This window comes from Micropterus salmoides, unplaced genomic scaffold, assembly GCF_014851395.1.
Source record: "Micropterus salmoides isolate LMB-PRFRI ecotype aquatic unplaced genomic scaffold, ASM1485139v1 Ms_hic_scaffold_13, whole genome shotgun sequence".
Classification (NCBI taxonomy): Eukaryota; Metazoa; Chordata; class Actinopteri; order Centrarchiformes; family Centrarchidae; genus Micropterus; species Micropterus salmoides.
In genome coordinates, this window is record NW_024040374.1 from 19,202,413 (window position 1) to 19,229,238 (window position 26,826).

At 40.4% G+C, this 26,826-nt stretch overlaps 1 protein-coding gene across 4 annotated transcripts in view; it reads left to right on the forward strand.

Moving 5' to 3' along the window:
• Window positions 1-26,826, forward strand: part of tle2b (TLE family member 2, transcriptional corepressor b) — an 85,886-nt gene that overhangs the window by 32,174 nt on the left and 26,886 nt on the right. For 3 of the 4 annotated variants that reach the window (XM_038716008.1, XM_038716005.1, XM_038716006.1), the window contains 2 exons: window positions 2,358-2,402; window positions 26,442-26,504. In XM_038716008.1, the coding sequence (XP_038571936.1) occupies window positions 2,358-2,402; window positions 26,442-26,504 (108 nt within the window). Of the gene's footprint in view, window positions 1-2,357; window positions 2,403-25,086; window positions 25,201-25,843; window positions 25,910-26,441; window positions 26,505-26,826 lie in introns of those variants that run through there. The other variant, XM_038716009.1, reaches the window with a different exon arrangement.

Genomic DNA, 26,826 nt, shown 5'->3' on the forward strand with positions numbered 1-26,826 from the left:
TAAGTGATCAATCCATTCACGTGGATTGCTTTGTGTTTTGCGACTCTATAACAATGTCACTGTACGTCTGCTATTGCTCCTGACAAACAAGAGTAATAATTGTGGAAGTATCAATCCGGCACCACCCCTATCTTTTCCCCAAATTAAATCTGTGTACTTCACTGCGTGGAACTCATTGGAATCATTTTTACTTGAGGTCAACGTGTAAAGGATCAAGTTCTTTATCAAAATAAAACCCAAATTCCACAAGTTCCACACACTCTCTCAGACTAAAATGTAATATATACTAGGGGGAAAAGCTGACATTGCCACTGAAGCAGCAAAATATGTCACAGCATGTCCCAGCCTCAGGGAGGACCTGTGAAACACATGACACTGTACTGAACTCCTTCTAAATCTTGTTTGCTTTTATAGATCTCACCACTATTCAACTGTAAAACAATATCTCATCATATATACAGTAAATATATATTTTTTAATATGTATATAAGTATACGTATATATATTTTAATGTTTAATCTGCACTAATTAGTTTTTTATTATAGTATTCAATGTAGTATAGAAATGTACAGTGTGTAACATAGTGTATGCTGTATTTTGTATGTTGTGTTGTATAGTGTACATGCTATTCTGAATTGTTACAATTACAGTGTAAACCTTGTACAGTGTGATGTGGCAGTGCTGTACTTAATTATGTTAATGCCAATAAAGCACATTTGAATTTAGGTAGAGGGGTACATGCTGTACATCGATAGAGACACACAGACAAAGATAGCAAGTGAGTAAAATGAGAAAGGAAATAGAGAGATAGACTGAAATGGAGAGCAAAAGAACATCTGACAGCTAGAAAAAGAAGGAGGGGAGTAACTGGAGAGAGAAGGAGGGGTGATAGAAAAGACGGACTGACAGCCTCTGAAAGATAGAGATAGGAGTGAGAGGGAGGGACTGAATGAGGTGGGGAATAAATGGAGAGAGAGAAGAGCGCGCCAGAGCGAAAATGAGCAAGAGAATACAGAGAGTATCTCGCTCTCATCAGTCAGAGCGTTGCTCATCCGGCGGCAGGGGCTGCCTTTGTCACCATGACGGATCCTCGCTGTCTGTATGCTGCTCGCCACCAACACCATTACAGCACATTACGGATGTACACACACACAGAGGAGACAGAAAAACACTCACAAGCACACGTGCAGAGGTGGTAGCACAAGATATTTTGCACACACACAAGCACACGCACAGTCATTCAGATGGCAGCATGACATAGATATGTATGTGTTTATTGATCATATGATCTGAATATGTAATTTAGACTAGGTATGAGTGTTTTCATTATTAATTTGTCTGCTGATTATTTTATTTATTATTTATTTTATTATTAGGCTTAAAAGCAGTGTTTCACCAACTAATTGATTTATTGAATAAACCTTTGAACTTCAGTTGTGTAACATCTGATCACAGGTGCTTGCATTTACACCTGGTCCTTGTTAGCACAAAGAGATGGAATCAAGTGACCTTTCAACTTGCTGAAAAAATATGAATTTATCCTTCTGGATTGTGGTGGATCTGTATAGATTGCATTTACACCTGAGGTCTGATGACATTGTGAGCCAGACCACCTCCAGATGTGGTCTGGTGTTTTCGTTAGCTGCCTTCGGACTGCAGTGCTTCCTGCATTCATTTACGTCTTTCATTAACGTGTTTTTCCTTGCCCAGATAAGAAATCCAGATTCTGATCATATTGTTGTGTCAGCTGTACAGTATAGTACAGTACAGTATACAGTTGTAGACTCATACTATGGACACACATTTATTGAACACACACACAGACTGCACTGACACACTCACACATTGAGATACATGCCTTAGGAAGCATCCTCAGAGTCTCATTATTGTGACGGCCTCCATACACGGGTCTTCATAGGTACACAAACACATATGCAGGAACACAACATGCAACACACACACACACAAACAAACACACACACACACAGCTATGCTCATTTAGCAGCTGTGTATACTAACAAATAGAACAACTGTAAACCCCCCTCATACACACGAACACACAAATGCTGAGACAGGGAGCGCATTAACTCACACAGAGACATAAATACCTCATTATCTATACACAGATGCACACAAACTTGTTGTATTGTACACACACATACTCTCACTCTCTCTGTTTCCAGTTTTTTTAAGTCTATCTTTTCTTGCTTTCATTAAAACCACACTGACAAACAGCAGCATATGCAGCTACACTGAGCAACAGATGTTCAATGGGTGATATTGTGTAAGACTGAATGTTAATGTGTGGTGTGTATGAAATGCTAATGAAGCTCTGTCATTTGTGTTTGTCTCCACAGTACTATGAAATGTCCTACGGTCTCAACATTGAGATGCACAAACAGGTAAGAAAGACTGTACTTAGTACTTTTTGTTTTTCCAGTCTTGACTCAATGTTTTCTGTGTAGAAGTGGCATTTGTTGAGCAGGTGGGAGGAGGTGAATGTGTTTTTTTTTTACACACACAAATAATGTATGCCGGTGTGTCATTTTGTGTGGGTGGGTTCTTACTATATTTTCTTGTTTCTGTCCCTTTTTATATATTATTTTTATTCTAAGTGACCTCCCTATATGTAAAGGAGGTGAACAAATTATTAGACCAAATTATTGAACACCTTTCAATACAATGCTGCCCAATACAACAACATTACAAAGTATAGCTTAAAAATGTACTGTAACATTGGGTCATGTCACATAGTACAAGTGTAAACTGGATAAAGCAGGATTGGTTCCAGCTTAAATTTCAGTTTATGATGAGCATGGAAAAGTAGTGACTCACCTTTGTACTTGGTAAAAAAGTAGGACAGTGGAATTAATAACAATTTTCATGAGACAGCAAGAGCAACAAGTGGTTTCAACACTGAGCAATGGATGGCTGATTGTATTAGTTTTAGTAAGGGTCACTGTACTCTAGTTTACCTCTCTATGCCCCCATGTGGAATAAAAAGTGCTGTTGCATGAAACCAGCCGAGACAGTATTTCCTGCACAGTTATGATATCCCTATTGACTAAATGTTTCTCTGTGTGGACAGTCGCTTCCCCTGTTATTATCAAGCAAAACAAGTGGTGGTTGTTTTGGGTGAGAGAAGAACCGATTACTGATGTGAACAATAATACTATTAATCTGGATGGTACACACAGACACCATACCAATGGCCAATATGCTTTAAAGAACTGGTGGTGACACACTGAGGTTAACTGACACTAGATGTCTACAGCATGGTATGGTGAGGAGTGGCATGTGAAGTCACACGCCGGTTCTTCCAAACAATGTAAGGACAAAATACCAGGTAGAAGGCGATGAAAGAAGGTCAGTGTAAATTGTGTATCTTTTCCATTTTATCCTCACTAAGATCCGGTCTTGGATGAAGACATGTGTCTGATGAGCCGTGTGTGCTCTCAGGCGCCCGGTGACTGCTTGTCAGTCCCCACACTTGCTGCTAATTTGCTGTCTGGGTCACACTGTAGGAAAGGAAGACAGTCAAATTGCAGACGTACAGACAGGCAGAAAGTCAGACATCAGATCTCTTCTTCTGTGTTGACAGACCTCCATGCAGATAGATAGAATCATTATCCAGTTGAATGGCATCTTCCTTTAAGGTTTTGCTTAAGACTGACTGTGTCTTCCCCTCTCCCGTAATCTATCTATCTGCCATGCTAACTCTCTCTCTGCGGTGGACGAGTGGATTCATATTTTTTCATACTTTATAATGAGCTCCCAGCATGCCCGGCATAGGCATTGAGAAAGCAGCTCATTGTTTAAAATAATCTCTAAAAAATACCTTCAAATGAAAGCCTCTGCACTGTGCACTTTAACCTCATAATCATCGTGTCATTTCACAAGCAAGGTAACTATAGCACAGGGACATCAAACAGTGGGTTTCTGTCCAAATACTAATGCTGTGTACATACTTACTACTCAGTAGTTGCTGATGTTACGTCCAGTGGTTGAAGTTTGGGATGATGCAAGATGAGTTTATGAGCCGATCAGCTATGTTAAATCCCATTACAGATCCTTAGTTCATGGCAATGTGTTGTGTTCCAGGTGAAGCTGTTGTCAGAAATGCCTTATTATTACAGCAACAGAGCAACATGGACAAACTTATAGCAAACACCGGTTTCCACATGACACCGATCTTCTCTTCCCTATTTTATAGTAACATTTTACAGGTATCCTTGCCTCAAAGGTGCTGCCATTGGTTGAAAGCTGCACAAACCACAATATAACAATATATATCACCGTGTTGGAATTCCATTGCTGCTGTATAAATCAGCTTGGATCCCAGTTTCATGTCAGCTTTTAGGATTATAAAAGAAGGATGGGTTGCATTCATGCAATCTAAAAAATCATGCACTTTATATTAACAAAATAACTACAAAAGCAAATAGTTATGATTGTAATATCTGAGGCAGCATCTGTAGGTAGAGGTGAAATTATTCAATGTGTTCTGGAGAAGAAGCAACATCTGCTTGGCTGCTACACTTTGCTGGATTCAAAATGAATACTAACCATTAAATCTGGAAAAGATTATCTTAACGCATAGCTTGTCGCACCTTAATGTAACGTAATGTTTCATTTAAATGAGTATGCAGATCTGTGCACTCAAATTTAACTTGTTTAAAATTGTGTTAGAAACTGAAATTGTTTGAAATTGTCCCCTCTGCTCTTCACGTTTTTTCTGCATTCTTCTAAAACTTCTCATGGACCAAAGAGTTGAACCACATTCAAAAGCAGGAAACCTCAGCTGGACTTTATGTTGGCAAAAAAAGGACACGTGCACAATAAAACTGACTGAAATGGGATAGACTGATTCCTAAACCCCACAGCAGACACATGTTTGACAGAGCAATAATCAGAGAGGGGAGAGAGACAGACAAAATGAGAGAGTAACGAGAGAATAAAGAGAGGGCAGAGTATTGTTTAAAAAAAACAAGTTTACAACACAGATTAATGTAATTATTAGTGCTTAACTTAGTGTATTTAAGTTAAGTTTAAGTCCGTGTGAAATAGAGCCACTGGAATTTGTAAAAGTAGTGATTAGGTTTATACCTGTAGTCATTTATCTTCACTGTATCTTCCTAATGCCACTTAATAATTAACACAAAATGGCACTTAATTGTTCCCCAACAGGGAAATGTAAGATTCAAATAACAATATTTAAAACAAATGAAGCACTAATTCATTAAATGCAATTCTGTTCTGAAAAATTTAAGAGAGTTAAAAATTACCTTTATGGTCACAAAGACCAAAAAATGTATTAGGCTACTAAAGTAATATCCAGAGAACGTTCCCAACAGTGTAGACATAGGAAGGGAACAGAGATAAAAAGAGAGAGAGAGAGAGATGGCAGGCAGCAAAGCTGGGCAGAACTCAACTGTCAGCTCTTGTCGCCAAAAAGAAGAAATGGACTGGGGTGCTGGCTGCACCTCTGAGAGATGGACAGGGGAGGAGGAGGAGGGGGGAGAGGAGGATAGGTGGGAAAGATGACAGAGGGCGGCCAAGGAGGGGAGAGTGTGGAAAATAGGAAGATAGGACGGAGAGAGGGGGAGATGGAGTAGGTGGCAGGGATGACAGAAGGAGACCAAAGAGCTACAGTCAGGTGAATGAGAGTAAGAAAAAGAGAGAGAAATAAAGGAAGAGAGAGGGGCCTGGCATCAGGAACCAGTGGATGAGGCTCTGAGAAGAGGTAAGGAAAGGTAGAAAAAAGGTATGTTTGAGCAACGGAGAAGAAAAAGAATATGTGAAAAAAGTCAGCTGGTAAAAAGGTTTACCAGGGGAGGTGGTACGAGAGCCAGAGAGAGAGAGAGAAATTTGAGGCAGATAATAAAAGAGAACTTACAGTATCACAGATAGAAAAGGAAACGCAGAAGCGGAAATTGACAGAAATAGAATAAAAGGAAGAGGGAAGGGAGAGAGCGTGATAAAATATAAAATGAAGGAACTGGGATAAAAAAAAAGGATATCAGAAAGAGACTGATAGAAAAAAAAGAGATATCACAAGGAATTTTAGAGACAAAGAGAGTGGACGAGGATAAAGCACAAAAGGCGAGGTTGTAGAGTACAGGGTGTTACAAAGGGAGAGGGGATGGAAAGTGAGTGGGATCGTTTGAAAAAAGTAAGATTTAGAAATATGAGGACTTTGAAGATATAAGAGACTGCAAGAAAAAGAGCGAGCACTGTAGAGAAAGGGGCAGTTAAGAGAGTAAGGGAGAAAAAAGTGAGAGATGGCGGGGAGAGCTTATGTTGGAAAAAGTGTCAGAGCAGGGACGAGAGGAAAAGATGGGATAGAGATTAATTGAACGGATGAAAGAAGAGAGGGTAAACAGGAAGGATGGAGCCTTAGAAGAGACAGATAAAGACCTGAGAGAACAGATGAGGGGGGTTGGGTGGTGGTAGGGGGGTGGTGTAGATGAGCCAAGAAAAGAAAAGCAATGGAGGGAAAAGGAAAGAAAGGGGGAGGGCGGTCGGAGAAAGATGGAGATGGGGAGAGAGAGAGACATCTCAAGGAACGGAGCTTTGAGCCGCAGTGAGAAATAATGAATCATGAATAGATTTAACAGTATCTGCTCTTATTTCCTCCCCCCCCCCGCTTCCCCCTAACATCCTGTCGAGATCACTGCCTTTGCCTCTCTCCCCTCTGTCTCGTTCTCTAGCGCTCTCTCTGTCATTATCGGTGGCAGGGCCATCTCATGTCCCGGCATTAATTGAGCTGTAACAGCCATCCCCTGCCTTCCTTCCCTTCCTTTTAGCCTCTTTTGCTTTTTTCCATCTCTATCTCTCTCTCTCTTTAAATTTCGCACTTGCTCTTTATTTTCACCCCCTCCCTCCCCTGTCTTTCACTATCTTGATCTCTTTCCTTTCCTTTCTATTTCTCTCCCTTCTTCTCTCTGCCTCTCTCTTTCTAAGATGATTGTATCTGAACTGTATGAAGACACAGAAAAGATAAGATCTCCCCCCTCCTCCTCTAAGCTGTATGGATTCATTGAAGCACATGCACGCGCATGCACGCGCCGCCACATTATCTCACTTGGTTCACTTCCATTATCATATCGTATATATACTAGCTGTATCCCCCTGGAGGAGTGAGGGAGCTATAAGGACTTTACACTGCTCTCTGTGGTTGTTCTATATTCATTGATATAGCACTTCTGGGGCCTGGAGAGTTATTGCCTGTATTCTTCGGTATGTGCAGACGCACAACATGTATATTCAGTAACTTTTTAATTCACTCATATACTGCGGTCTCACAGTAGTTGGCACAGGGCAGCTTGTAGATATGAAGATGTGCTCTGTGTGTCGTTGTAAGGTGTGTGGAATAGACTGAAGCAGGTTTTGTATTGGCAGCTGATTCTAGCAGCAGGATAACAGGATTATGGCAGGAGGTGAAGAAGAATAGAAGCTTTGTTGACTTCTGTTCAGCTAGGGCTTGTGACCAGAGTGTAGCCTGGGAAAATATCAAAATGTAGAAGGCAGGAAGTGAATGAGATATGCCTTTGCTTCCAACAGCAGTGAACTTCAAAGGGCCATGTAGCAAAGCACAGAGCCCACAACTACTCAGTGGTAGTAAGCATAGAGGTAGTAAGGTGACACAGCAGTATTAAACAGCAGCTACACATTCTTATCTATGATCATCGTGTGTTGCTTTTGGGTCACATCAGGTAGAAGCCGTCACATGTCCAACATTTTTTTACCTGCACTTGACATGCATAAAAGTAATATTGAGGGATAAAAAAGCTAACTTGATAAAAAGGGACACGAGGTTTGTTAGACCCGATCCAAAATGTGGTTGACTTGAACATACCAAAAAAAACCCAACACATTTTGATTCTGTGATGGTGCAATACACCATGATCAGGAGCTGATTGTTAGTCCACTCTGATCCACTCAAGTATTAGACATATTGACTATCAGATCTCGCAGCATTAGAACGGGACCCTACCCAAATCTGATAAGACGGAACATAATTTGAACCCCGCCAGCCTGAGTTTTTATTGAAACGTGATTATTTGTCTTGTCAATTTTCCTTGTTTCCTTGTTATGTTAAATTAATCGTTGTTATGGTAGTTGAACATAGCTGGCCAGTGCTATTCATAAGGACAGTTTTGCCTTTAGTGTGTATTTTGTGTGTGTTTTGATGGCAGGGAAAGAGTAAAGAGTGTCTAATAGGTCTGCATCTGTTACACGGACACTGAATGACCTCAGGCAGAAAACAGCCTACTTTTTGTATGTATAGACATAATGCAAACAATTTTACTTCCTGGCCTTGAAAACTGAAATTACCCTGGAGCTGTAAATTGTAACATCTATTTCTTATTATCGCGCGGTGACGTGTATTTTGACATATGTGCAAATTTTGCACATCTTCACAGTTTCAGAGGGAATGGGTGATTTAAGCAGTAGGGTCCATTATTTCTTTGCTGGGATAGTGTTTGCTGGATCTCCTCATCGTCCACTGTGGTTTTAAACATCTGTGTTTTATGTCCATTAAAAAAATGGTTTATGGTTCCCATTGCAATAAATTCTAAATATATTATATATATTCATTTTACATTCTGATTGTCAATTGAAAGAACCAGCTCATCATGCAACAGATAAAACATTGAATATTAAAGCTTAACTCTTTTGCTAAGGGAGAGCTGTCTAGTATAAGTACAGTATTATACTGTTACTTTTTTGGCATACTGTATAATGAAGTACAGTATTATGCTGTTATTTCTTGGCATACTGTTTAATCAAGTACAGTAATATACTGTTGTGAAAATATTACTGTATTTACTGTTTTTTACAGTACTACTGTATAACCAATAAAATATGGCTATTTAGCTGTTGATGTAAAATAAGAAAAAGGACATTCGAAGACTTAACTGCACAAAAAGATTGTTTATTGCACAAGTAGAACAAAACAGTCATAACACACACATATATATATAAAGAGATCTGTTTTGAAACTGATATATATATAAAGAGATCTGTTTTGAAACTGATAGTCTAACAATGTCATAGGCAGTCTGTAATCAATGTATAAAATGGGGTTCTCTGAAAATATTTCCCTATAACTAGCCACAGAGACTAGAAAAGCCAGGTTGAAGATAAGAAAATACTGAAACTAGTAAAACATATGGGTCATCAACCATCTTGACCACATGCTAAACATGACATTCTCCATAAAAATCATCAGAATAAATAACAAGTAACAACTAATCAAAACTCCATAAAATTGGCTGAACATTCAACCAAGCCACAGTTATCCTGTCAAGACACATTGCAATACACAAAAGATTCTTCACAAAACAATTTCTCACTGTAGGTGTTCTGGTTGGGGATGTCAGCATTGGAGAAGTAATGTTGGTGAAGTTAGACAGGTGAGGGTGGAGGTGGTGGGGGAAGCCAGGTGAGGAGGGTGGTGGTGGGCAGTGGCAGTGGTGGCAGCAGTTGTGATTGTCCTGCAAAAAAATTAACAACAACACAACAAATCAATCACTGGGACAGAAATTCATCTAAAATGCCGAACTCACGTTATCTAAACACCTTTGAGTGAATCTATGAAGGCTGCTCTGCACTCTGATTACACAAGATAATCAATACCTTTGAATGTGACTTAATGAGAATTTAGGTGTACGGTGGACTCCATCAGAATACTCAGACACAGTATGGGACACGTACATGACTTCTGTTAGTGCTGTGTTGTCAAGTCTTTTTATATTCAAGGAAAAAGGTAATCATCACCCTCCTATCTATAAGTTAGAGTACAGATACTGTAGGAATATTTTCAGAGACTTTTTCCTATCCAATTTAACTATGGGAGTCAATGGAAAAATTGGACACTTTTACTCTCACTTCTAGTGACAGAAGGACCAAGGCACACAATTTTGGTGATATTCACAATTATTCTCTAAGACTTTCTGAAGATGGATAATAAATTAAACGTTCTTAGACCATCATAACTTAAACTCATAATACAGGTCTGTTTTACTCTAGCATTACCAACAAGCTGACACAAGCAATCATTTTATTTATCTATTTAAGCTCATCTTTAGCTGCCATAGAAAATCTTTGTTATAGCAAGGGGCTAAAACCAAGTTCACAGTATCTTAAATCCAATAAATCACTAACTAAAGCTGTGTCTCAATTCAGGGACCCCATCCTTCGAAGGCTGCATGTAAATATATCCAGTAATTTTAGTGGGCCGTACTACAATAATGGGCCATGGTAACGTTATGTTAGTTAGTAATAATGGACTTACAGTTTTACAGGTTGGAATCCTAAAGATGGTCTTGGTCCCACAATATGGCTCAGCTCCCGCCTTGTGGAAATAAGAGAACAGAAAAGCCAGTTAAAATAAAAATCAAGAAGACTGCCTGCAAACATAAATTCACTTTAATGTTAACTTAACGTTACATGCAAACACCCAAGGTCAGACTCACAGCTCCATTAAATAACAAAGAAAGTTCTGGTAATTTTGGCCTTCAGCCTAAATATACTATCTTCTTTATAAAATAAAATGTGCAAATCAAGCATTTTGTTTAAGCTATTAATGTTAATTTAATCAGCTTCTAACTTACTGAAAGGCTAACAGGACAGCTTTGCTACACCAACGTTAGCTAGCTAGCTAACGTTAGCTGCGGCTATTTACCAGATACGTTACACAACATCAAAGCCGCGGGCAGTTCTTCTAGACTAACGTTAAAGTTAAGCACTTTTTGTTTCTTTCACCACTCACCAGATATTAATGATGAAGCAGCTTCCAGGTCAGCAGACAGACAGACGATCCTCCAGAACAGGCTCTAGCAATTGTGCTCTCATACAGCTGCACTCCCCGCACTGAGAGCTACACCCGAAGAGTCCGTGTAAAACGTCACACAAAACATAAGCGCCAACTTAACGCATCCAGTCCAGTCCGGAGGAGTCTGATGTGAAAGTTTCAAGAAAAGTTTCATGATATCTGATGTTAAACTAAATATTGTTGAGTCAAATCTTATACAGTAAGAAACTGTTGGAAATACAGTAATACTACTGTATGTGTGTGAATGTTTCAGTTGTGTGTGTGAGAGCGTTTCAGTTGTGAGCGTTTCAGTTGTGTGTGTGTGAGCGTTTCAGTTGTGTGTGTGAGAGCGTTTCAGATGTATGTGTGTGAACGTTTCAGTTGTGTGTGTGAGAGCGTTTCAGTTGTGTGTGTGAAGGTAATATTTTCAGTTGTGTGTGTGAGAGCGTTTCAGTTTTGTGTGTGTGAACGTTTCAGTTGTGTGTGTGTGAGCTTTTCAGTTGTGTGTGTGTGAGCTTTTCAGTTGTGTGTGTGAGAGCGTTTCAGTTGTATGCGTGTGAACGTTTCAGTTGTGTGTGTGAGAGCGTTTCAGTTGTATGCGTGTGAACGTTTCAGTTGTGTGTGTGAGAGCGTTTCAGTTGTGTGTGTGAGAGCGTTTCAGTTGTGTGTGTGTGAACGTTTCAGTTGTGTGTGTGAGCGTTTCAGTTGTGTGTGTGAGAGCGTTTCAGTTGTGTGTGTGAAGGTAATATTTTCAGTTGTGTGTGTGAGAGCGTTTCAGTTTTGTGTGTGTGAACGTTTCAGTTGTGTGTGTGTGAGCTTTTCAGTTGTGTGTGTGAGCTTTTCAGTTGTGTGTGTGTGAGCATTTCATTTGTATGTGTGTGAACGTTTCAGTTGTGTGTGTGAGAGCATTTCAGTTGTGTGTGTGTGAAGGTAATATTTTCAGTTGTGTGTGTGAGAGCGTTTCAGTTGTGTGTGTGTGAGAGCGTTTCAGTTGTGTGTGTGTGAACGTTTCAGTTGTGTGTGTGAGCGTTTCAGTTGTGTGTGTGAGAGCGTTTCAGTTGTGTGTGAGAGCGTTTCAGTTGTATGTGTGTGAACGTTTCAGTTGTGTGTGTGAGAGCGTTTCAGTTGTGAACGTTTCAGTTGTGTGTGTGAGAGCGTTTCAGTTCATTGCGTGTGAACGTTTCAGTTGTGTGTGTGAGAGCGTTTCAGTTTTGTGTGTGAAGGTAATATTTTCAGTTGTGTGTGTGAGAGCGTTTCAGTTGTGTGTGTGAACGTTTCAGTTGTGTGTGTGTGAGCTTTTCAGTTGTGTGTGTGAAGGTAATATTTTCAGTTGTTTGTGTGTGAGAGCATTTCAATTGTGTGTGTAAAAGCATTTTACTTGTACTACATGTGTGGGAGCTTTTCAGTATAGTATGTGAATGAGTTTGGTTTCATATGTGAGAGGAAAAGTACATGTATATGCATGGTAATTCTGAATAATGTCCCTAGGTGCACCTCATAAATAACAGCCTAGGTAAGTGTTTCTAAATGACTGGGTTGGGACCTGACAATGCATCACAGAAAGTAGTCAGATGATTTCAAGGGTTCATCCTTACACTGCTACTGTACGTATGCTATACCCACTTCCTAATAGAAACATTTAATGTCTTAATTTTACCTGGAAAGGGAACTGCAGTAGATGAAAACATGGTCTCAGGTAATGTTGCATCAGTCATTCATTCTCCTCCTCAACAGTCACTGCACAATCATATCACTGCAGAAAGGAATATCCTGTTTTTGACTCCAATTTGGTTGACTCACTGTTCATTTTGATTATACATGTGCAATCATTACCGCTTTTAGTGTGTATAAATGTCTCCCTGATTTATTTTGAAATCGATATCCCAAGGAACCAAGTTGCAGCCTGTCTGAGTCAAGCCTGATTGAAATACTGTGAACTCAAAGAGCAGAAGTCCTTCAAACAATTTGTGCTTTTTACATAAGGTTACGTATTAATTGGTGACATCAATTTAGTTTTGCAGGAGAAATTCTTGGTGTTAGGAAGCTAGATTTGTTGCATATTTGTTTGCATTTTCGTGGCCTGATAGAGCAGGATGCTAGGCAACAAGGATCATGCTCAGCAAGGGTGCTCAATCAGAGATTAGCCAGCAAGAACCTGGAGGGGGCTGTGTTGTTAAAAGCTGGGGCACTATTGAATAGTTTATGCTATACAATGCTACCCTTCTAGGTGTTTAGGACACAAACAAAAAACACTGTTCATTGTACATGAGAGCAGATCACTTAATTTTTCAAATACTTTTATTTTAACCAATTTACTTTGCTAACAATTTTACCCCTATACTCTTTACCCTTCAAGTCCACATACAGAACCTGTAACTTTCCATTACTAATTGAAATTTTTAACATAATTCTGTTTCTGTTAATTTAGATTTTAATCTGTAAGCAGTAATCTCTTAAATTGGGCTGTCCTATTATTCTTATCCAATTGGTCTCTCTTACACATTCCCATGTTTCTGCCCATGCATGTAATACTCTTCATCCATGTTACCAGCAAGGAGATGTTCTCTTTTAGTTCTTTTACACCTGTTTACCTTGAATTAAAGAGTTAGTATGTGAAAACTGACAGTCAAACATCTTGATCATGAATAAAGCCGTCAGACCTTTTAAATATGTTCATTTAAATATCCTCCATAGCAATTTAACAAGCTAACAGGCAGAAGGGTGGCCTAGTGGTGATAGAGAGCATCCCATTACTGAGAGTTGTCAGTGTGTCCTTGAGCTGATGGTGAACCTCTAGCTGGTTACGCATTTTAATGCATTTAGGATAATAACAGCATGAGTTAAAAGCCTAAAAATGTCCAGCTAGGAACTGAATTAGCCAAACATTGAACACCAGCATAATACTTAAATCATACACATTAGGCTAGATAGCAGAGTGCTTGGGAGCTAGTTCTTACTTAAACCAGTATCTCTACAGCCACCTTGGGTATCTTGAGTCCTGGCCTTCATAATTAATCAGGATGTCACTGTAGTTGTGTTAACGTTTTAGCAGTTGCTTATAAAAATAACATGCCATACAAATGCCTAGTTCACACACACCATAGACAGGATATTATAAGAACCAGTGTTAGCATATATATAGACTTTACATACTGTATCAGAATGCTAGATAGAGAGACTGTGTGGTTCACAGACCAGGCAGGATATTATAGGAAGTTGTGTTTGATAGTCAGGATGCTCAGCAGCCAGACAGTTTCCCCTGTGGACTCCTGAGGACAGATGAAGCAGCTGGCTGTCCTTCCTTCCTGCTCCCTCCTTTCATTTCACCACCACACGTATGAGGCTGAGTGTGTGTGTGTGTGTGTTTGTTTTTGTGTGACAGAAAAGAGTGAGTAGCCCAGTCTTTCCTCTGCACTCTCTTTTATGTGATAGTTTGTGTAATATAGCAAACAATGTTGGCGTTATTGGCATTTGTAGCAGTCATACAAATAAAAAACATCTGTGAAGTGAGATGAAAAGAAAGGGAAAATGTGAGAGAGAAAGTCAGAGAGAAAGACTGTGAATAGAGTGAAGAAATAAACGGTGAAAATGAATAAAACAGAAACAGGGACTGAGGAAGATTAAGATGGAGCACAAGCAGGAGAGGGAGATCACATGAGAGAATGTTGATCTGTTTGTGTTGTATAAAAAAGTTTGTGTGTGCATGAGCTTATCCTCCCGCCTAATTAGCCCAAGCTGTCTAGCCTGTTTGTGCACATGTGTGTGGTGTGTGTGAGTGCAAATGCGTTGGTATATTTAGCTGAAATTGTGACCTAAATCCTCATTTCATTTGGGAGAGAGTGAACGAGAACGAGAGTGAGGGAAAGAGTGCGAGCGAGAGATGCCTTCATTTTCAACTCACCGCTTTGGTCCGTAATAGGATTGGGCTTCTCTCTCCCCTTCTTCTTTCTCAATCTAACTTTTCCCTTCCCCTCTGCCTCAATTTTTTCCTCTCTGTCATTCCCACCACCCAGTCAGTCGGTTTGTGGTTTGAGTTTAAAATAACTTTTTTTTAAAACTGATTTTATTTGAAGGGCTGGATAAGGACGAGCCTGCATATGTGGGTCAACAAGACCAGGCTTTAGAGAGGTCAAACGAGTTTTTATGTGTGTTTATGGTATGTGTTTGCACTCTCTTATCATTGGTGCATACAGTCCATCTTTACACATGTAGTAGTAGTGTGTATGTGTTTGTGTGTGTGCAGCTTTGATGTCTCTCCCTCTTATTCCCTTTCATACTGTGTGTGAACGCCTGTCCATACATGTGTAACAGAGCTCATTTATGAATAATGAGGCATAGGGTGTGATATAACCATTTAGGAATAGTGGAGAATAAGTTGAGAGAAGGAAAAACGGTGGAAAAGAAAGGGAGAAAGATGAGATGAGAGCGAAACCGAGTGATTAAATTCCCAGGGAGCTAGCCTTTTAGCCTAATGGCTTTGTCACTTTGGCAGAGGAGCCCTGAGTAACTACACAGACTGTATTGGCTTATCTTTGTGTGTGCTTGTGTTCGTACCTGTACGTGATAGCGGCTGCATGTACTACCATCTTCTGTGACCACTGCTTGATTTGAAAAAAAATAAGGTGCTAGTCGTCTGACTGAGCAGCTGCACAGCATGTGGCTTTTTATCCAGGTTTGACTGCTACACATGCCATTTGAAATCTATTCCATCAGTAAATGTCATTTATATTTGGAAGCTTAATGGACAATATGTTAAAGGAAAAAAAACTTTTTAGCCATATCTAAATAACTATTGTAAGGATTGCCATGGAGTTTTATTCAGATATCCTCAGCCTCCGGAGGATGAATCCTACTGACTTTGGTGGGCCCTTGACTTTTCCTCCAGCAGCATAGGCCTAATTCTAATGAATTTGGTGCTGTCCTGACTTTTACTCTGGCACCACAATGAGGTTGACATTTGTGATTTTGAGGGAATTCTGGATTGTCAAGAAACCTTCATTTTCCCCGCAGAAAGAATTGGTGATCCCTTAACTTTTCATATAGCACCATCAACAGCTCAAAACTTTCATTTGTCCAATATGTTTATTTATTATGTTTATGCCAAAATACCTGCAAAATGTATTACCCCTTTGGCTTTTCTGCTAATTTGCAAACTTTAGCATCCAAACACGCTAATCTAAGATGGTGAACATGGTAAACCTTATACTTGCTAAACATTAGTATGTTAGCATTGTCTTTGGGAGCATGCTTGCCAGCTGATGCTATCTTAAAGCATCGCACATAGATACATTTTAGCATGTAGACCAGTTTGAAAATGTCATCATCATCATCGCTATAGGCAATATAGCCATAATATGTGAATCATGTTTCCAACTGTGAAGTCAAATGAAATGTAATTTTGAGATGTAGTGGTTGATCATGAAGAGGCTCAGTGTTATCACAGATAGTATCACCTGTAAAATGGTGTGAGTTTCACTGCAGTGAGCAGCTAAGGTTAGCAGCAGAGGTAGTTACAGCAGCAGCTGAATTCAATGAAGATCTCTCTTTAGTTTTTGGACTTTCCTTGGAGTATTTTTTCCCTTTGGCATTCTGATCAAATTTCCAACAAGGATGTTTTGGCTTATTCAAGTTTTCAGTCTTGAGTCTTGTGCTTACTGTTGTGCATTTACCAGGACATAGAGGCGTGCTACAGGACGTACAAGTGCTAATGTGGACAAAAATCAGATGTTCAAGTACTCAGTTTGTACCAGCCCAATTCAAGAACTGCCAGTGAAATATGAGAAACTCCATTGTCCTGCACCATAGTGTGTACATGCTCCAGCACCTCTCAAACACAACCATGAATTAGATGTGTAATAACAGAAAGATCCATTAGTCTGTGTGTGTGATGTGCACAACTATTTTCATGCATACTGTGCAGTCGGCTTTGCTACTCTGGCTACTTTGTGTCTGATTGCATTGCGGACGACATGAATTTGAAGCCGTATGCAGTCTGTCAATGCAAGCTGGTAAGCTGGCACAGTGTGAATATGACTAATAGCTTAGTGTATAATATAGCCAGAGACAGAGCAAAAGAGAGACAGAGAGGGATCTAGTTGGTTGTAAAACTACAACCCCAACTGTGAGCTACAGATTTTGTGTTGCACAGTCACATAGCCTAGAAATATTCCCAGTGTGTGTGCGTGTGTGTCTGTATTTCTATATTGCAGAGGCATGTGTATGGATACATCTGTGTCTTTACATACAGGCATACCTAAGTTGTGAAGTAATTGTTAGTACATGTTGGTAACCGTGCTGGATGTCTACCAACGTATTTATGGGTGTGTGTGTGTGTGTGTGTTTTGGAGGAGTAGAAGTGAGCTGTCTGTCTCTATTTTTCATTCTAAATGTTTCTGCTACCTGGTCCGCTGCCTATCTTGTATTGTTACTGCACTGAAGGTTGAATCTGTGTCTTGATGTGTATGTATGTGTCTGAGGAAGTGTGTGTGTGTGCTTGTTGGTCTCATGCTGGGAGGCTCTGCTTGCTCTGCACACAGCCCTTTGTATGTGTGCTCTCCTCTGCTCTGTTTGGATTGGTTTTCTGTGTGCCCTTGTTGCTTTTGTGTGTGTGTGTGTGCGTGTGCATGCACAACTGTTTGGGGTGGCTTTTGTATATGTGTACTTGTGTGTGTAGTTGTATGTGTGTGCACAATTTTAAGAGTGCACGTGTGTGCCTTTTAGTGTTCTTGTGTGTGATCGTGTGTATTTCTGTATTTGTGTGTGCTTTGCTGCTCCCCTTCCTCTCCCTCTCTCTCTCTCTCTCTCTCTCTGTTTCCATTCCTCTCCTTCCAGAATAGAGGGGCCATCAATCAGAGGCAAGGGGGATAGAGGAAGGGAAGGAGTGGAGGAGGAGGAGGAGAGGATTTGGCTCAGAGCCAGGGAAGAGGAGCTGGCACGCTGCCCAGAGGAGAGAGAGAGAGGGCGGAGAGAGGAAAACAAGACTGAGCGGGAACAGAAAAAAAGAGGGAGGGTGGAGGGTGATTCTGTGAGAGAAGCAGGGCAAAGAGATGGAGCAACAAGGAGAAAGAAATGAAAGAGAATTAGAAGGAGGGCAGAGAGAGAGAGCAAAAGAGCACGGCCAAGTGCACTGAGGGATAACGGAGTGCAAGGACACACACACACACACACACACACAGAAAGAGAGAGAGATATACTGTGGAAGTGGAAAAACGAGCCAGCAGAATAGAGAAAGAAGAAGGCTGATTGCATGGAGAGAAAGATGAAAGAGAGGAGGAGGTGGGGGGTTGAAAGAGAGGAAGCAGGAATGGCTGTTTTCAATGAACAGCTCTGTGCCTGCAACCCCAATCAGTGGGTGATTAGTACGTCATTGGCTACAAATATTTACCTTAAACTGCTCACAGAGGGGAGAGCAGTCCAATTAGAAAGCACAGGGACAGAGATAAGCTCCAGGATTGTGTTTGCATGTGTGTGAGATATGTACAACACCCTCTGACTCTTGGAAATAAACGAGGGTGTTCTGCAGCTATACGCAGACTGTGAGGCACTGTAACATACAATATGGCTCCATAGCATCTACTCTTCTTTTTACAAAAAATCTCACAATCGAATGCTTTGTCTTTTGATAGATGAACATTAAAGTAAGTAGATACTACCTGTTGACGCATATTGATGATGTTTCATATTAGAAGCATCTCTGTTTACTACTTAGTATAGAGGGAACTAAGGATTGTTTTCATTATCAAGTAACCAATTCTTTTGTTGATTAATCAATTATAAAATGTCAGAAAATTCCTGATCATCCTTTTCTAAAGGTTGTTTATCAAATTGTAGTCCAAAACCCCCAGATATTCAAATTAATATCACATCACATAAAGAAAAGCAGCAAATCCTTAGAAGTAGGAACTAGATACTGTTGGCATTTTCAGCCTGAAAAATGACAATTAATTGATTTATTGAAAATTGTTAACATTAATTTTACTGTCTGACTAGTTTTTCCACCTCTAACTGACCGTGTTCTATGTATGAAATAGGGAATGAGTGAACAAGGAAATTGTATACATTTTTGGGCATTTTTATTTATCCCAGCTGAGTAGAAGAGTGGGGTATCACTTACACACACACACAGACCCCCACCCCCCTCCTAAAAGCTGGCTCGCTCAGCCATAGTGGGACTAAGAGGCTGGCACAGCTGGCAGTGCCCGAGCACACTGGGCACCATCTCCCTCCTCCCGTGCCAATCTCAGCCCACGCTCATCGCATTCAAATTCACCAATCTTTATTGGCAAGATGAAGGCGGTCACTGTTGCTTGTCGTCATGCTGGGAGACCAAAGACAATGCTGATCTTTCACAGGGAAGTGGCTTCCCTGTTGATCCAGTTCAAGTTCACTTTAGTGTCATGAGTGAAAGGGGCACAAGAAAAAAAAAAGTGAGCTTGTTGTTTGTCGGTCATACCTTCTTTTGAGGTTGTGTGCATTTAGAACCTCCTATATAATTTTTTTTTTTTACCTCTTACAAGCCTGCAGATATGCTACAGTGACACAACGCGTTGTCTTTCCAAGAATTTGAAAACAGCTAGGGGCAGATCTTACTCCAACAAGCTTCGTCTTTGTCAGACGCTGGCTCATTATTTAAAGAAAAATTCCACGTGCAGATACACTGCTGCACCATCAATCTGTGATGGCTTATTTAGTGAGCGAGCGTTATTATTTTCTTTTCTAGTGTATCCACCACCTCATCTGCCTACCTGTATCGCCTATTTCTACTTCAGTTAGTCATTTATTACATTTCCTAGAATGCCTTTTGACAGCCTTCACAGAATGGGCGGGAACATGTTGAAATTGCACTGTGGGTTAAACATGTGGGTGGAGAGAGAGCGGTAGCAATAGCAATACCAATAGCAAAGTAAGTGCAGGAGAATGAGTTTTTCCAGTTGAGACAAATTGAGAATAACGCCTCTCTTACGCAAAGCACAACTCTTGTCTCTGCAGTGCATTCTGGTCTACTGAGTCACATGTTGGTGTAGAAATTGGTTCCGCTGCCTCTTGAACTCTGTTACACCAAATATTTACTTGTATGTTTAAGTTTTCATGACAATGAACTGTTACGTTGGTTACCCAATATGATGTCACATCACCTACAGCAGGCCAGTTTTTGCAGAAATTGTATAATTCAAAAACCCTACAACAAGAAAATTCAGTGCCCGTTTCTTCAGCACAAAGTACAAGCTGCTGTTACCTATGGTTAAGCCATTTTCTTTGTTTAGTTCCCTGAAATTTAAATACTACTGTTGTGTTATGCCTTGATATTACCCAGTGTTTTCACATCCATTCACACACACACACACACACACACACACACACACACACACACACAGGCTGTATTCTCATTACTCCTGAACACAATAGCTATCTCTTCTTCTTACTTGTCCAGTGTTGGGCAGTAACGCGTTACTGTAATAATATTACTTTTCCCAGTAACTACAAGTGTAACTAATTACTTTCTAAAACAGTAATATTATTACAGTTACTAATCCAAGTAACGCGCGTTACTCGTTACTGAACACACCATCCTCGGACTGTGCGGCACGTCAGCGGCACCGGACTTTGTTGTTCATGTCCATTGACAGCCAAAAACTAAAGGAAGAAAGGAGAACAAGGGAGAAAGGCGTTCTTTCCACAGCTATAAGTAGCTACTGCCATTATTGTGTCATAGTCTGATGCAAAGAACATTGTCGTCTTTTGTAAACTCTGTGCGACCAGCAAAAAGCTTTCAATTGCAAACAATTCTACATTTCATTTATTGAAGCATCTGCTGAAGCAGAACAGCAACGTGAAACTTACAGAAAGAAACTCCGGCCGCAACTGTCACTCATGCTTGGTTCGGAGAGAGTGGCGTTAACGTAACGTTTTGTAACTACTGAATACTGCTCTTATAAATAGGCTAAATGTGCAGAAAAACAGTAGTTCAAAAGTCAGGATTTACTTGCTTTATTTTTTTATTTCAGCCGCTGGTGTTAAGAAACGTTAGGCCTTATGGCTATATGCTTTGTAAAAACCATACTCCTTGCTGCTGTTATGAATATGAAATTAGTTAAAAACTCGTGAGAGACTGCTTTGTTTGGGGATGAAGGGGGGTGGTAGTGAAAGCAGTGTTTCCCATAATTAGCCTATAATTTGGATAATTATCAACGCTGACCGCCACATATTGATTTTGAGGAGCTGTATTGAGGAGCGTATATTCTTGCAGCATCTCCTCTCGCTCACTCCCTCTTTCTCTCTCTCTGTCTTGTGAATACTGCTGCACAAACCTGTCCAAAGTTAGACATCGTCTGCATCACTGTCTGTTCAAAATTTTTAAAAGCAATACACTTACTATAGTCAACTGTATCAACTGTAGTGTTGTTTAATTGTTGATTAAGGCATAGAGACTTGGACTGTACCGTATTCCTTGGTGATGTACTTATTATAAAACCCTCATGGCACATGATGTTCTACAGGTGTAGCATATATAGCTACAGCTTGCCTTTTTTCTCTTGATAGAAACAGACAGAGGACCTGAAGTCAAAAGAAGTTTTAAAATTCAACATGAGGTTAACAATAGGCGCCACATTGCTGCTCATTTGCAGAATGTTATCCTCTCCTCAACTCTCTACTTCTGTAAAGTTGCAGAAATCTTCTCGCTGGCTGTGACTGTGCCGTCTGTTGCTTGTTGTCTCTTAGTGATCATCTGAAATTAATCAATACAATCAGCTCTGTCTGTATTTTTAAGTGATGGTGTCAGCATGTGGTTACATGCGAGCTTTTAGTGTTACTTGCGTTCTGAAGTGTGATTTGTATGTAGACTTTCGTTATCACTCAATAGTCTCAGTCAGCATAAAAATGTGTGCACATGGCATTAGTATAGCTGTTTTAGATTTTGGAATAATGTGTTATATTTATGTGTGCGTGTTGGAGGAGTTGAGGTGAGTTGTCTGTGTGTCTACCTTTGCGCATATTGCAGGTTGTATCATTATGCAGCAACAAGGCTCAGTGATCATATAAACGTTTTGCTGGTTGTGATTATCATCCTGTCAACGATCTGACGAGATGACAAGTCTGAGCACGCTGCCACTTTGTGTGTGCACACGCGTGTGTGTCCCTCAGACTCCGACAGGCTGATATGCGCCACAGCCTCTGGAACAAGCTGTCCTTGTTCTGCTGTTCATTCCTTCTTCTTTGTCTTCTTCTGTGTCCTCCTCTCCTCTAACCTCACTTCCAATTTCCATTCCTCCATCTCTGTGCCTGTTTTGGAGAATAATATTTAACATTTTTGCTTTTCTAAATGAAAAGCAGTTGTGTCTTTTCTCTCTCACCTACATCTTATCTCTGTTCTGTCTCTCTCTGTCCCCATGCCAATTGGCAGCTTATCTACCCTCAGGTGTTTATTGACCAGCTCCCTCTCTTCCTTTGTATCCACCCATCTATTCATCCCTCCATCAGTTTATCCCTCCATCAGGCCAGTCTTTGCCAGTACTGTTGGCTGTGCTTTGGCAAGGGTGTGGAACAAGACTATGTCCTGTGATGTTTCTGACACCTGGACCAGGTCAGACTGCTCCAGCCCAGCACACTTTCACTCTATTGTTAATCCATCAGCGGATTGGTGTCTTGTACTCATAAACTGGATCATGAACGGACTCCCCCCCCCCCCCCCCCCCAAAAAGTCGCAATTAGAAATTCGTCTGCTACTTCAGGACCACGGACAGCGCCATGGATTCAGCAATACACAGCACAGTTTGGCTAGTGATATTTCAGAGCCATGGTTGGAGACCATAGATTCTAACTAACGCAAACCTCAGTCAGGATCAATGATCAAGGATCAATGAGTCAGGCAGACTAGACTAACATATTCAACTAAACAACCCCTCTGCACTCTCTCTGCTACTAGGGGATGGATGATGGCAGGCTAACAAGGGGACTTGCATCCCCTATCACCTCCCCTCAAATTGCGTACTGCATAACACCATCCATGGTCTATCCATCCATCCACAACATTGTGCTTAGGATGTTTATGAAGCATGTATAAAATATACATTGATTATAGTTTGTATGGTTTAACTAGCATTAAACAATACATTAAACAAATCAGTGTAATGTGAAAGGGTAATGCTAATAGTGCTGAACCCACTGAGAATTAACACCCAACTTTGCAGCTTCATGCAGCTTTAGGATAAAGGATAAGGATAATAAGGAATAGAGTTATTCCTTATTGAAAACTGCACTAAAAGCATTATTTTCTCTTACTGCATTTAATGCATCCCCCTTTTTTAGGCAAAACCTTTCTTTTCTTTGCACTGCTTGTTTGCTCTCTGTTTTGTTTTAAAAAAAATCATGTTTATGTTTATTGGTGTAGCTTCATGGATTGGCCCTTTTGGGTCAGTTCTGACTTATGGTCCTGCATCAGTCCTGTCAAATGGCTTTTATCTGGCCAACACTGATCCAGATCAGCTGAATGGAACTGTGGCCTGAGGGAAAACCTGTTGTTCAGGAGGAGGAGGTCTGGTGTAGTTGCAGAGATATAACTGAGAGGACAGTATACCCTGTATGTACAAAGTTTTAGCATTTCTCCCCGGAATCAATTAATTTGTACTAATGGTCAGCAATAGTTAACCTTCCTTTTTTCCATGTTGAACCTTCACAAGTTGCTGTTCATGTACCTTTTTCAGGCTTGGTATTTTGCTGATTAAATTAATACTAGATTGGGATGCTTTTTCACAGATATGAAAACTATTCCCAATTATAAGACTTGAAGTTTAGGTTACTTCAAACAGGTACACATATATTTGTGAAAGAGCCTGTTGAGGCTACCTGTTAACAAAGTCAACATAGCTACAGTGTGAGTGCCTTATTTTTTTTATAGCTGCAGTCAAGTAAAAAAAGGTAGAATAAAGTACAAAGCAAAGAATGAGATAAAGTTGAGTTAAGCAGACAAATACACACTAGGTTTAAAAGAAACAAAATCAGCAGAATATACTGCAATAAGAAATGTTGCAATTTCCTATTGGAAAAACTCGGTCTCTTCTTTTATCTCTGTTCCTTTCTCTCGCTGTCACTTTCCTGTCTATGGTCAACACACATACTATGCATGCATATCAATCCAAATACACTGAGGAACTTTGGCACAACCACACACACACACACACACACACACACACACACGCATTGACACATGTATGATGTGTCCTTGGAACTGAGCTGTGTGTCTGGTGATAACCAGTTTATGAAATCATGATGAGACTGGCTGTACCTGACAGGCTGGCTGATTGTGTGTGTGTGTGTGTGTGTGAGACCCTTTGCATCATGGTGTACTGTATACAGCACTGTCAGTCATAGCTCTGCCCTCCATCGCCCCTTGGCTGTCTTTCTCTCTCTTCTTCTGTATTATCTTCATGTGCCAGAAACGTGTGTGAATTAGGGCTGAACGATTATGGAAAATAATGTAATTGCGTTTTTTTTCCAATAATGCAATTGCGATTTAATATGCAATTAAATTTTAAGCTCTTTACCTGCTGTATTATTCAGTATGGACAAGCAGTAAATCAGTGTATAATATCACTAACACAATATTAGATAGATTAAACATACACTGTTCTTTCTCGTGGGCCAGGCCCTGTGTTATGATGAAATTAGGCGATGCATGAATTGCATGAATTATTATTATGAGCAATAGTGGAGAAGAAGTATCAAATTTTAGTAATATGAGAAAGATAATTTGAGAGTCAAGTCATGGCATTAAATAATATGATAAAAAACTAAAAACTAGGTTCACCACAGTGTGTTATACAGTAAGTGCTCAATACAAAACCACAAAATAATGAGTCCTTATCTCAGTTCAGATCTCCTTGGAGTCCATCTTTCTATATCGCAGTAAGCAAACAAAAAATACTCAGATTGAGGTTCAATTCAAAAATTGGCCAACGAAAATAAAACCAAGTGACGCCTCTCGTGTTTAATAGACAAGCTTAATAATTCTCCGACAACACAGGAGTTCCCCGCAGCCTCCGATGCTGGTAAGCAGCACACTGGTTGTATCCAGGCTGTAGCTCCGGACAGACTGGGCCTCTTTCGGACTTGTGTGTTTGGTTTGAAACGCCGTTTCACAGATATTTCGTGAGCTGACTGGCGGCTGTGTGTTTGACGCAAACGCTGATTGCCACAATACGCTTACACGTGTCTTTCTGTTGTGCATTTTTCCTGTCCGCCAAAGCTGCCGATGGCCCGACGATTTCACCCACCACCACCACCAATTTACCCGCGGGTGCTTCTTTCATTCCCTGTATGACACTGAAGTTTCTGTTGTGTCAGCTTCTGTGAAGCTTAAGGCCATTGTACAACAACAAGTCAAGGTACAGCGTAACGTGCGAACTGATGCTTCGTCTGCAGACTGCTTTACTCTTGGGTGTCATGTGACCAGAGTGTAATCGCAGCCTTTGCAATTAAAAAATCTTGTTTTATCACATTGCGATAATATCGCAAATGCAATTAATCATTCAGCCCTAGTGCGGATAGAGGGATACAGAGAGGGAAAGGGAGAGAAAGCAAAGTAGATGGAGGAAAAATGAAAAACGCATGTATGCAGTATGGCCGTAGTAATGTGTGACAGCAAAGTAACGAATAACAACAACAGAAGAGAGCGACTGAAGAAAAAAGAGATGCGGAGAGAAAGAAGGGAGGATAAATTCAAACAGAGAGAAAGAGAATAATATAGAATAATAGAAAGATGAGAGAAAATGAGACAAAGCAAGCAAGGGAGAAGAGAGAGATGAGGGATGGGGGGGGGGGGGGTAGGAGAAAGAGGATGAATAGGGTAATAATGGCTCAGTGTGAGAGCTGTTGTAGAAAAAGAGAGAACGGCTGAGTGAAGAAGAGAACAAAATGAGGCTGAGGGCACTCAGACAGATAGAATTAGACACACCGCAGAGGTTCAGTGTGTGTGTTTGTGTCACAGAGAGAGTGTGTGCTCATGTTTTTATGTGTTTGTGTGTGCAGGCAGCTGTATTCTGCGGATGGTTACTAGGTTTGCCACGTGTACGCATATGTGTGTGTGGGCTGGGGGTAAGAAAGAGCATTTCTTTAATAGATTTTATGAGTTTTAGGAAATGGACAATTGTAATGGCACTGAATAGCTGGCTGTGACAGCCGCAGAGCTTGAGAGAAAAATTCTTTGAGGTGTTCGCCTTTTTGTAAATGTGTTTGTTTGCTTGTGCTTATGTGTGTGTGGGTGTTTCTATGAGAGTGAGAGAGAGGAACACTGAAGTGGGTAGGAGTGTGTGAGGCCGATCTAAATGAGAGTGTGATGGTGTTAAACGACCAGATGATGACTGGAGCTCTAATGCGGCCTCCATCCCTCCAGCTCTGCTTTTCCCTCCCACATTCCCCCACATTTTGATTCTCTCAGTCTCAGAGATGCCACTGATGGTACTCCTCACTCATTAGAAAGGTTTTTTTAATGCAGCAATGGCTTAATGTGCCGTGAAGGTGTATTTGTGTATTTATTATCTTATATATGAAACATGATCATATATCCTGTTCTTCCTCCTTCTGTTTCTCTCTCTCTCTTTCTCGTTTCTCCCTCTCTCCATCATAGGCAGAGATTGTCAAGCGTCTCAGTGCCATCTGCGCTCAGATCATCCCTTTCCTCTCTCAAGAGGTAAGTGTCACCACTGCCAGACCCACTTAACACGTAACACAAAATATGCACACACACAATCAGTAGACAATTATTCACACCCCAGGCATTTATCAAATTTTCTTTGCATTTAGAATAATAAATAAACAAACCAGAATGGATACAAGTGCATGCTAAGCAAGTTAAAGAGAAACTATTGATCCAGAAGTTCCCATTCTATTGACAAAATTTTTTTTGTAATATGTGTGATCAAGCTGAAATAATTGTACATAAGAAACAATGTTAAAAAGTTAGGGTTTTTGCTGGGACTGCGTCGGACATGTGTTGATTCAACTTTATGGTC